At 35.6% G+C, this 12,686-nt stretch overlaps 1 protein-coding gene across 8 annotated transcripts in view; it reads left to right on the forward strand.

Annotated features, from left to right (window-relative positions):
- Nucleotides 1-12,686, forward strand: part of RIC1 (RIC1 homolog, RAB6A GEF complex partner 1) — a 145,211-nt gene that overhangs the window by 114,379 nt on the left and 18,146 nt on the right. For 6 of the 8 annotated variants that reach the window (XM_023627318.2, XM_070248299.1, XM_023627320.2 and 3 more), the window contains 7 exons: nucleotides 130-178; nucleotides 2,762-2,914; nucleotides 4,888-5,091; nucleotides 10,301-10,339; nucleotides 10,668-10,778; nucleotides 11,643-11,732; nucleotides 12,377-12,537. In XM_023627318.2, the coding sequence (XP_023483086.1) occupies nucleotides 130-178; nucleotides 2,762-2,914; nucleotides 4,888-5,091; nucleotides 10,301-10,339; nucleotides 10,668-10,778; nucleotides 11,643-11,732; nucleotides 12,377-12,537 (807 nt within the window). The remainder of the gene's footprint in view (nucleotides 1-129; nucleotides 179-2,761; nucleotides 2,915-4,887; nucleotides 5,092-10,300; nucleotides 10,340-10,667; nucleotides 10,779-11,642; nucleotides 11,733-12,376; nucleotides 12,538-12,686) is intronic. The other 2 variants (XM_023627321.2, XM_070248300.1) reach the window with 1 other exon arrangement.

Below are 12,686 nucleotides of genomic sequence, written 5' to 3' on the forward strand. Positions count from 1 at the left end.
TCTCACATTTCATGTGTTATTATGTCTTTCTATTTTGAAGCAACAAAATCAATTTGATTTTTCTTTAAATTAAAGCTTGTTATATGTAATTAGAGGACGCTCTTGAATTAACTGTCTCTTCTGTTTCAGTTATAGATCTGATGGAACCAAAAAAGATCCCCTTAAGATCAACTCTATGGTAAGTACTTTCTATAAAATATTGGTATGGTATAAAAAAACTTGGATTTTTCCTCTTCCTTTTTCTCTCATATTGGTCTGATAAAATTACAAGGTATTTTAGTCCTAGCAGACTCATATAGTTCTTGTTTTGATAAAACTATTTTTTTAAGAATCAGGATGCTGCCCAATTTTCAGTATTTGATTTTGGTTTTGCTTAGATGTGTCCATCAAGCCCCTGACGTCTTTGAGAACATAGTGACTGTTGAAATTAGGCCTTGGTTTTTCCAAAGCATACCTCCATTTCTTATGTGACTCACTAGCCTAGCACTCACTTCTCATGGCCTCCTTTCTTTTCTTTTTGGTGAGGAAGATTTGCCCTGAGCTAACATCTGTTGCCAGTCTTCCTCTCTTTTGTATGTGGGACACTGCCACAGCATGGCTTCATGAGCAGTGTGTAGGTCCATGCCTGGGATCCAAACCTGCGATTCCCAGCTGCCATAGCGGAGCACACGCACTTAACCACTACACCACTGGACCAGCCCCCTTCCTTTCTTTTAATCTAAAGTAAAATGCTCATTTGGGTGTTTTTACTGGAGGACATGCATGTGTGTGGTATTTCAGCATATTTTTAAAACTTCCATAGATGTATGTCAGGAGAATTATAGTCACTCTTGTAACAATGTTTTTATTTATTACTTATTTTCAAGAGTTGCTGTAGAAAGCAGTGAAGTGTAACCCCTATCTTTACATAAAAAACGTTTTCTTACTATAGCCCCTCCATGTGCCATCTTTGTGAAATTAGTAGCTATGAAGCTTATTGCTTCCTTTCTCTCTTGCTCTGTAGAGGAAGGTATTTTCTGATCTTGCGTTTCTCACCATGGTTGCCTTAAATAGTGGTTTCCAACCTTTCATCCCCAAGGACCCCATTCGATGTCTCTCCCTACTTCCATATTTTAAAATGTTTTTGAACAAATACCATTTCTATAACTACCAATTAATGTTCCTGAGCGGCATGCAACAACCAGTGTTATCAGCCTCACTTAGTTGATATTTCAGTCACAAACTAAGAATCTAAACATTTTAGTTAGCTTGTGCAACTTTTATCATAGGAAAGCAAAACTTCTATTAAGCTTTTGAAATTTTGCAACAATTCAGGGGACCCCCGCCTCCTCACCCCTGCTGTTACTAATTTCTTGGCCTCGCAGATTGGGAAAGTATCAATCTTTAAAAAGAACTATTGTGAAATCTAGTTATAGAATATTAAAATTGCCTGGGCCTGGGGAATTTATTTGAACCTTCTCATTTTGCAGAGGAGAAAACTTATACCCTGAGACACCAAATAGCTTGGCCAAGGTAATACATACAACAAAATGGTAGCCAAGCTGGAATGAAAACCCTAGCCTCCTAGTTTCCAATCCAGTGTTCTTTGCTCTATACAAAACTATCTGTTTGGGGTGGTTCCTTGTCAAGCTTCCGCTAGGTAACATGGATCTTCCCCTGTAAGGAATTTCTTTGTACAGTCGTGTACTGCATAACACCATTTAGGTAAATGACAGTCCACATAAATGACAGTGGTCCCATAAGATTAGTACCCTATGGCCTAGGTTTGTAGTAGGCTATACCATCTAGGTTTGTGTAAGTACAGTAGGGGAGGAATAAATTCCCCTTTACCCTAGGTTCTTCTGGCTGGTCTAAGAATTAATATGAGACAGACTAACAGGAGAAAAGCAAAAGTTTAATATATGTATACATGGGAGAAACCCAGGAAAACCAAATAACCCACCAAGATGACCAAGGCCACCACCTTAAATACCATCCTCAGCTAAAAACAAAAGATGTTGGGAGTGGAGGGAGTCAGGGACTTCAAAGAGAAGGAAAGATAATTCATAGGTAGGGTCAAAAGGAGTGCACGTGTTTGGAAAACAACTGTTTGGCCATACAGAAACAGAAGAACACAGATGGGAGTCCAACAAACAGGCTTTTCTAGGTTCCTCCTTGTATGCCACCTAGTTCATTTTATGCTAAAGTGATAGCTCTCTTCCTGAGACAGATTTTTTAATCTGAATTCTTTTAGGCAGTTAAGGAAGAGGTAACAAGAAAAGCTTTCTGAGTCTTTTGTTTCTTAAAAATAATCAGCCTAAAATAATCCTCACATAAAGGAGATAGATTTTGGGGTGGTAAATTTCATTCCCCTCCAGTACACTCTATGATGTTTCCACAACGACAGAATCACCTGGTGGTGCATTTCTAAGAACATATCCTTGTCATTAAGGAATGCATGACTCTATTTGAGAGGCAGTTAAATTAATGGAGAAGTTACAGAGAGCAGTAGGCATTTCTTAGGATTTGGAGCTAAGATAGGTATGTAGTATTTGCACTGTTGTAGGTAGAGAGAAGTGATGGTTTCCACTGGAGATGGCTGAGATGTACTAGTTGAAGGTATGATTCTTGTCTGCGTTGTCCATCATGTTTTCTCCAACCTTCAGAAGTTATTAATAATGGTGTTGTTGGTTATGTCAGAATTTGAATATTTGAAAATAGGAAAGGATAACAAGAAACTTTTTATTGCTTTGATTTTTTCCCCCCTCCTTCTCTCTCCAAGAGCTGGGGTGCGGAAGGCTATCACCTATGGGTAATCAGCGGATTTGGTTCTCAAAATACTGAAATTGAGTCTGACCCCAAGAGTGTAGTTAAACAGCCTGGCATTCTGCTATTTCAGTTTATCAAGAGTGTGCTCACCGTAAATCCTTGTATGGTAAGTTTATTTAATTAAAAGTCTGGGCTTTTTTTTTTAGTGGCTTTCATATTGGAATATCAGACTCTTTCTTATGATACAAATATGTTGAGTATACTCCTAAAATTGTCGTATTATCTTCGTTTGTCTATTTTCTGTGATTATTATGTTTGTTTTTAATTTACACCAAAATTTTGTTTCTGAGCAGGTTTTGGTTTTGGGTGTCTTTTTTAATAGAATTACAAGCAACTGGAGGGAAAGCATTATTTACACATTTACTTGAATAACTTAAAAAACTTTGATCTTTATCTGAATAGCATTTCCAAAAGTGTGTTCCACCAGACACTGCTTGAGAGATATCAATAGCAATTACACAGGATAAGAAAAAGTTATATTGTCATGTAAGTGGGAAATAAAGGTGTTAAAGCTTTAGAGATTTCTTTATTGTTGAACTCCAAAGTCTTTAATATGCTAATGTGCATCATGAAAATCCAGGAGTTGGTATATAAAAAGCAGTGTTTTCCAAACTTATTTAACTGTGAATTTCTAAGGAATGCTTTGAAGAAAATATGTCTAGAAACCTGCTTTGGGAAACACTGCCCCAAATTATAATATAAACACATCATGTTTTATCAATCTGAAATAACACGTATTAATAGTGTTAATATATAATAATAGTATATGTTACATGTTAGGAGTGCATATCATAATATCGACCACCAATGGGTTTTTAAATATTTGATGCAGGCAGTGTCTAATTAAAATTTACAAGACAGGGGGCCAGCCCTGTGGCCAAGTGGTTAAATTCACGCACTGTGCTTCAGTGGCCCCGGGTTTCACCAGTTTGGATCCTGGGCGTGGACCTAGTACCACTCATCAAGCCATGCTGAGGTAGCGTCCCACATAGCAGAACTAGAAGCACCTACAACTAGAATATACAACTATGTACTGGGGGCTTTGGGGAGAAGAAGAAGAAAAAAAAAAGATTGGCCACAGATGTTAGCTCATGGCCAATCTTTAAATAAAAAAAAACAAATTTACAGCACATTGAGAAAGAATGTGAAAATAGCCTGGATCTCAGATCTCATTACTGCAGTTGAAGAGTAAGGATCCCCAGAGAAAGAAGAATAGAGTATTTCTTCCTTCCCCTCCCCCATGCCAAATAATAATTTAAAAGCACCCTTGAATTTTATGTCAAGATCACATTTGAACTACAATGGAAAGGTGAGGGGCTGGGGTGCTGATCTGTCTGATTTGAATAGTCAGTAAAGAATCTGCCCATGTTTGAGAACACTGGCCTTCTAATTAAAAACCAAGACATAATCACTAAGAATAGAAACTATCTTATTTGTCTAAATATCCTCAGAACCTGGCACAGTCCTTGGCGCTAACCAAGTATTCCATTGTTCTGAACCAGGACAACAGACTTAGGCTCCTCTTCCTCCTCCCCTGGTTAAACCTTCCATGGTTTAAAAGGTCCTGCAGCATCCAGTTATTCCTGTTCCCAGTCCACCCCTCCTCCTTGCCATGTGGGCACGTGGGTGAGCGTACACACGCAAACTATTTCACCAGACATGTTTTCTTACCACCATTCTTCAGGTAGTTTATGTGAAACTAGTTTGTAAACTGTAGACAGTGAGTAGTTATGTTCAGTTTTCATATGGAAAATCTCTTATAGCGTTGCCATTTTGAAGTAGTAATGAAAGATAGTGCTGTAGCAGTTGTAAACCTGGGCATGTTTTGGAATCTGTGTGATAAAACAGACTTTAACAAAGATTAATTTACACTGAGAAGTGATCATTAAAATATCGCCTGTTCCGCGTGAGATCATTGGGTCATCTAGTTCTCTGTGAGGAAAATCACCTTTGAGATATATGGTACATTTCCTATAATAAAACTAAGTTGATGTATTACTTACTTTCCCCCACCTAATATTGAGTTGTTTTTGTTTGCTTTCCTCCTTTGCCCCTCTGCTTCCTTTTCCCCTCATCTAGAGTAACCAAGAGCAAGTGTTGCTTCAGGGGGAAGATCGATTGTACTTGAACTGTGGAGAGGCCTCACAAACCCAGAATCCCAGGAGTTCTTCAGCACGCCGTGAGCATAAGCCCAGTCGGGAAAAGAGCCCTTTTGCAGATGGTGGTTTAGAGTCTCAGGGTTTAAGCACTTTACTTGGACATCGGCATTGGCATGTGGTACAGGTAAGTCTTCAATTATGGTTGCCTATTGCTCAGTCCTTGGTAAGATAGCACATGGAGCATTTTTTTAAATATTTCGTCTGTTGCTTTAGAAAACTGAGAAGCTTTTTAACCTTTTTGACTGTCATGTCTCTCTCCTGCTTTTCTGTGTTCTGTCCTCGTGTCTTCTCCTTCCTTGCTTTCCACATGATTAGAGTGTATCCCCACCTGCTGTAAGTCCATTAGTAGTGAACAGTTTCAAAAACTGGAAGTTTATGTTTTGCCTTCTTATTGAGCAAAACTGTATTTTACTTCTGGCCTTATTTGGGTGTAAATTTAGCTCTGAGGATTTGCATATTCAGAAGTGTAATTATTTCATGGAAAGTGACAATATGGATTAGTAACCTGTGCAGCTGACCTTGTGGTCCTAATTAACTTCCTAACACTGAAGTTAATTACCTGACTTTGGATGCAAATTGCAGACCTGTGATCAGTCTAGAACTTTATGGTTAATAATTTTGTTATTATTTAATCTTGTTCCATATAATTTACTCATTCTGACATAACTTTTAAATTAGCAGTTTCTTTTAGTAATTCTGATAAATTGGCATTTAACGTGGAAATTAATTCTGAATTTTGATACCAAATAAAATTAATTTGGGTAAATCAATAAATTGGAGTTTCTTGAAAGAAACTTTCATAGACTATTTCAAAGTCCTGAGTGCTTTTTTCCCCCTTTTGATGCCAAAATGTCTTAGGTACATCAGAGCCTACTCTCGGATTAGTTTCTTTTAGTCAGTTTCTGTTTCCACAATTCTTTGCCTGCCTCCTACATTCTATACTTTTACCTTACTAGCTTACTTCAGCTCACATGTTATTTTCAGTTGACTTTGAGTGGAGATAATGAAAGACAGAAGAATGGTCATTATGTGCAAATTGAAGGAGTATCTCCTACGTTGACATGTGGTATACACTAAAAGAAAATGTATTTAACTTACATTAATAAATTCATAAAATCAAACAATGTGCATACCATTTTATAATTAGTAACAATTATTAAATAAAACTGCATCAGCTACTTCCTTGACTAAAATTTTCCACTGCTCCCTTCTCTCCTATAGCCATTTCTCTGCTATTTTCATTTCCCCATACTTTGAACTATTCATTCTACACTGACCTAGCATCAATGCCAGTTCTGCCTAGCCAGGTCTGTGTTGCCAGAGAGCCAAGTAGAGCAGAGGATCAAAGAAGGTAGGTCTGGAACTCAAAAATCCATCAGGCAATAACAAAAATTGAATTCCTTCCAGCTCAAAAATTCAGTGATTCTGTGATTCTTAGCCATCTATGAAGTATCCCATAGTAGAAGCATATAACACTAATATTACAACTTTGGACAAAGTAGGTATTAGCAAGATTCTTCTGTCATTCTGTTCTTTAGATATCTAAAATATTCAGAAAGATGAACTTGTTTAACTCTAGCTTTACCTAATTTTTTCAGTTTCCTTAAAACTAATAAAAATAATGCCAGAATTACACTCCCCAAACAATTAAGTTTTAATAGACTCATAGAATTTTTAGAGCTGGAAGGACTTTAGAGATCATGTAGTCCAACTGGATTTTATACATGAGGAAACTGAGGCTCAGGGAAGTTAGGTGACTTGCCCAAGGTCACACAGCCAGTTAGTGGCAGACTTATCCTTATCATGATATAAATTAAAGTAACAATCTAACCTATTTTAAAACCTAGGTACTAAATGCTGAATCATATAAAATACTGCTGACCTTGAGCTAAAACATAGAATGAGCCTATTTGGCAGTGTTTTTATTTGGAGTTGCCCTACATTTTGTTTGCTGGCACACCCACCACACGAGTCAACACAGTGTTATGGTGGTGTTTTGGTAGCTGGTTTACAATGTGCTCGCAATGCTAATGCTTTACCTTCCAGGCTTTTTAGCAATTAGTAATGATTCCCTGAAGAACATGGGTGTCTATAATTCAATTCCCTCTTCAGCATATGCTCTCCTCTAGGATAAGTGCCCGCATCCTCCATCAAAGTGGCTTTGTTTGCGTGATTTATTCTTTGTATGCTTCTCGTACAGCTTAGAGTTCATCAAATGAGTTCCAACTAATTCTGCTGCTCTGTCTGTTCCTCATGTAGACTACTGGATTTTTTTGTTTGTTTAAGCCTAAGTGTAGAAACCTTACACTTGTTAGTTTCCTGATGAGAAGATTCTCTGTTAATTATGTTTTTTCCTTTAAAACAACACAGATACAGGGCCGGCCCAGTTGTGTGGTGCTTAAGTTCGCACACTCAGCTTTGGCAGCCTGGGGTTCACAGGTTCAGATCCCAGGTGCGGACCTAGCACCGCTCATCAAGCCACACTGTGGCAGCATCCCACGTAAAATAGAGGAAAATTGGCACAGATTTTGACAGTCTTCCTCAAGCAAAAAGAGGAAGATTGGCAACAGATGTTAGCTCAGGGCCAGACTTCCTCACATGCAAAAAACCCCCACAAACACGTACTTGTCAGAAGCAGGGTTAGTAGCTGCTGGTAGAGATGGGGCTTTTTTTGTTTTTTGGGTTTTTTTTTAATTTATATTTTCTAGCTATAAATTTTTAAAATTTTGAAGGTAGTTTGTTGACAGATGGAGCACAAATAATGTGAAATTTAAAAAAAAAAACAGCAACAACACCCTTATGGTTTTCATGTGTGTTCCTTCTTGAACTGCCGTTTATGTTAATACTCAGTATTTTGTATGGTATAAAACATTTGTTTTTGGAAGGTGCATGAATCATTATCACCCCGCATTCTGAAATGTTGGTTTTATGGTTAACCTGGCTAACTATTTGGAAAGAATAAGATTCACAAAATGTGGGAGATAAGCACCTACAATGTATCGAGCATTACGTTAGGGGTGTCAACAGAGAAGATTTTAAAGGCTATTTCCTTTATAAACAATTTGTTCTCATTCCTACAGTTATAAAATGTACTAGGCGTGGTATTTGGCACAGGTCAAATCTCTTTGGGAGGATGGCTTTCGTAGTCTCACCAATTAAAGACTAAAGTAGTCTAGGCAAGAGACAGGATTTTAGCAGAATGACTTTAAGTTGGGGGGGAGGGGAGGAAGATTTAGGTTCTTTGAGAGTTTGAAAAATCCTAAGATGTTAAGAGTAGAGATTCTGTACCTTAGCACTCATTTCCCAGTGATGTGGCATGACTTTTGTGCCCTGAGTATGCAGTCCTGACCTGAGTTTCTTCATTATTCATTAGCTGCCTCTTTCCTTACTTCTGCCATTTCCTGTTCTCAGTATTAGGGATAGAGCTCAAAGTTCAGGTGACCCATACATCAATAAAGGTGACCTACTGGAGAAGAAGTTTTCTTCTCATTTCGTAGCATCTGCATAAGAAATAAGGCTTCATTTTAAACTTAAACTTTAAGTTTAAAAATAAACCATTTGCCATTTGTGGCATCTCATACACTTTTGGAAGTTAAAAGAATAAATTGTTTTCCCCTACGATATTCATCAGAGTGTGATCATATGATAAGATTTAACCTTGGTTCCCATGATTAGAAATTCTTCATGTTGCAGTCCACTTTGTCGGTGAGATCCCACCTCACACTTTATCCTCGCACACATTTCCTAAGTACTTAGGAAACACCAAGGTTTGGGTTCAGTGGGGGTTCTTTTTAGTGTCTTGCATGGCTAGCCCAGTAATACTCCAAGTATCTCCTTCTGCAAGTGACTGTTTTTATTTTCTTCATTCAAAAAAAGAATTTCACTTACAGCCTCCTACAAAACTACTTTCAACTATTATTTTGCCGCCTGATCATTACCTCAGATTACCATTCTTTTGAACTAATTTTATCCATTATAGTGAATTTCATTAATTGGCCTGAATGGTACAGCATATCTGTTAAGATAAAAGTTAAGCATTCTTCAAGAATATATTGTGACACTGTTATCTTTAATTCTGTAAGGTAAGGCTTCCACAAACCAGCACTAGGGTTAAGAACTTCCTAATGTACTAAAAGCTATTAATTTACTTAGATTTTAGGTTGAATTACTAGATAATAAGTGAAGTCTAACAAAAGTAGTTTTATGAATAAATTTTATCAAGGTTAGTACAGATGTTTTCTTCATATTTTTACTTGATTTTTGTTTTGTCTTTGCATTACACAGAGAATCTTATTGGATTTGATTCTGTTTACTTGGCTTTTTAATTTGGCTTTCTTTTTTAAATATGTAATAATTTTTCTTTGAGTAAAACAAAAATAAATTTGAGTAAATTGAATGTTCTCTTATTCCAGGAACAGAAGATTCTTCCCTTGTGCTGTTGCTCTGTTAATTTTCACCCTGCACTCTTAATCAGTAGGCTTGTAGAGAGATCACAGTCTCAGTAAAGCTAGAATTTACTTAATTTACATTAATATCTCACAGAGGATTCTTTAAATTTAAAATTCTTGTTAGAGTGATACAAAGACACCATGTACAAAGATGTAAGACAGACAACATAGGAAGATATATTTACTACTTAGGTTGCAGATAAAGAGTTAATATCTGAAATGTATTAAAAGTTCTTGTAGCTGAGTAAGTTGAACACCTCAATCAAAAATAGTAGCCTAGACACATGTTTACAGGTATATGGACGTTTGTTTAGAGATAGAGTAAGAACTGGTTATCCCTGAGCAGTGATATAACAGGAGAATTTCATTTTGTACTTTGTACATTTTTATATTGTTTTATAAGCATATGTTTTTTTAATCAGAAAAAATAAAAATATTTCCATTAAAAAACAAAAAGAAAATTCTTGCTGAGGCTCTGATTTTATTAGATAAGGCTGTTTTGGGATGGTTCAGATCAGCAAACGCGAACTGTTCCTCTGCACAGTTCTTGGCTGACCTCATGGGTGCGTCTCTAAAAATCTTTTTGTCAGTCTGTATTTTTGAATGTTCAGTATTTAAAACAGACAAACAAAAACAGTGTAGAGAAAAAGGAGGAAATCCTGATGTCTAGAAACTTATAATGAGGTGGTTAAGACAGGAGATGTGAAATACTGGCTGGTTTACAAATGGTAAATTCCAAGTACTCTACTAGTAATACCATTATTTGGGAGCACTTTAAACATTGTACAGGAAGATGAGTATCATATTGTGATGTTAATGCTTTAAATGCTTTCGGTTTAAATGCATTTCAGAAGTCTTATGAAACTGATGTGTTATTTTCTATAGATTTCCAGCATCTATCTAGAGAGCAATTGGCCTATACGGGTGAGTTATTATTTTGCTGGTGTTAACTTTCATTGGATAGCATTTACTGCATGTGGCATTCTGGAAATTGAGCCTTTCAGTGGGTGCATTGATAAAAGTAAAATTTTAATGCTTGGTCCTTTGTACATTGTTAGTGTATTAGCATCCATAATTTCGTCAAACATAACTTGTGTATAAATATTCAGATTTTTAAATTTAGCATTTTACATTTAGTTCACTTAGCAAACATTTATTAATAGTTTATCTGCCTGACACAATACTAAGCTCTTTATATCTAATAAAGTATATAAGTTTGCAAGGAAGAGTTTTTAATTTTTTTTTCAATCAGTTTTCAGCTATTGATAAGCTTGGACAGAATATTGCTGTGGTTGGCAAGTTTGGTTTTGCACATTACTCTTTACTCACCAAAAAATGGAAGCTTTTTGGAAACATAACCCAGGTTAGTCTTTTTGAAATTAGAAATTTATTTCTCAAAGTATAAGAGAACTACAATATGAAATAACTATAAAGTAAACCACTGTTTACTTAATAAAAAATACAATCAAATATTTAAAAACTGATGTTGGATTATTTCTGAGTTAATTCTGATAAGGTACTTCATATTTGATAAAGGATCGTATCGAGATATTTGGTTTGTTTTTAATTCTCGTTAAGATCAGGCACTATAATTCTTTAACCTAAGGATTTACTTTTACATTCCAGGCTGAGTTCATCAGAATAAGATCAGAATAAATTTCCACAAAATTTGAGATCATTCCCTGCTTTTCTGTATGTGATAGAAATACTTGGGTAGCATACAAACATATGCAGTTGGATTTTGTAAGAATCAAATAGGAAAAGAGAAGGAAATTAACATTTAATAGGTGCCTAATGTGTATCAGCACTTTAGCGTGCTTTCAAAAATGTTGTTTTATTGATCTTTATAACAACTCAGTGAGGGCACTATTGTTACTAACCATTTTGTAAAAGAGAAACTAGGATTCAGAGTCAAGCAGCTGATGAAAGATAAAGTCAAAATTTAAACCAAGGTCTGTCAAATGTGGGAATAATGATGCTGCATGGTACCCACTTATTTTGAATGATATATTTTCTGTCTTAGAGAAATGTTTATTTTTTCAGAATAGGATATAAATCATTATTAATAAAGGCTCGATAGTAATATTTAATTGGGGAGATAGAGAGTAGAGCAGAAATAATTTGAACTTTGATTGTCTGCTTAGGAATATTTTATAAGTGTATTACTTATCGTAATTTCTGGCAGCATAAATAAAAGTAAATATGGTTTTTAAAATTTTCTTTTAAGGAGCAAAATATGATTGTGACAGGTGGCTTAGCCTGGTGGAATGATTTTATTGTCCTTGCATGTTATAACATAAGTGACCATCAAGAAGAGGTAAGTTTTTGTTCTCTCAGAAATAGCATATTTTTATATTTTAAAGATACTAAGCACTACTATTTGGTTTTATATAGAAGATAATCTAGTGCAAAATGAACAAAACATGTTTCAAGAATTTGGCTTTTATTTTCAAGTAAGAATTTGGTATTTTTAACATGGAATTTTCATTTCAGTTTACTACTTTTTAAAAAATTTTAAAGGGGTAATAAGGCCTTCTGAGAGCTTCTCTAAGGATTTTAGCTGTTAGAGATTCTCTATAAAGTTTGTAAATAATGAAAAATAGTTAAAAGCAGAAAAGTATAAGGATGGCTGTCCTTAGAGATTTATTAATTTATTGATGCGTATGTTTATTTTTTGAGAAACTGCTGGTCTCCTTATGTCATGTCTTAGTATGGAGGTCTAAAAGGAGTGTCTTGTAATAGTACATTCACAGTTTTGATGACTTCATCTTTTGGTTATTTGTAAAATGAGCATACCCTGTCAAAATGTAAACATTATCCATTTATTATTAATGCTCAGATTAGTCTTTTAACTCCTCTTACTTGAAAAAAAGTCAGTAGATAAACACTGTGTCTAAAGTATTTACTCATCCATGGTAGGCATCTTGTTTTTACAGTTTTCTTTATTTTTGTTTCCTTCAGCTCAGAGTTTACTTGCGAACATCAAATCTGGACAATGCCTTTGCTCACGTCACCAAAGCACCGGCAGAGACATTACTGCTTAGTGTCTTTCGGGACATGGTAATAGTATTTAGAGCAGACTGTTCAATATGCCTTTACGGTATTGAAAGAAAATCTGATGGGTACGTATATAGTATATGACAGATCACTTTTTGGTCCTGTTTATCATGTTTCCTCTGTAGTTTTCATTTTCTCAAAACAGTTATTCTAACTTTATATTTAGTTTCCTTTGCCTTAAGAGTTAAAAAAGCAAGGAATTTTAATTAGTGAT

Source organism: Equus caballus, chromosome 23, assembly GCF_041296265.1.
Source record: "Equus caballus isolate H_3958 breed thoroughbred chromosome 23, TB-T2T, whole genome shotgun sequence".
In the NCBI taxonomy this organism is placed as follows: domain Eukaryota; kingdom Metazoa; phylum Chordata; class Mammalia; order Perissodactyla; family Equidae; genus Equus; species Equus caballus.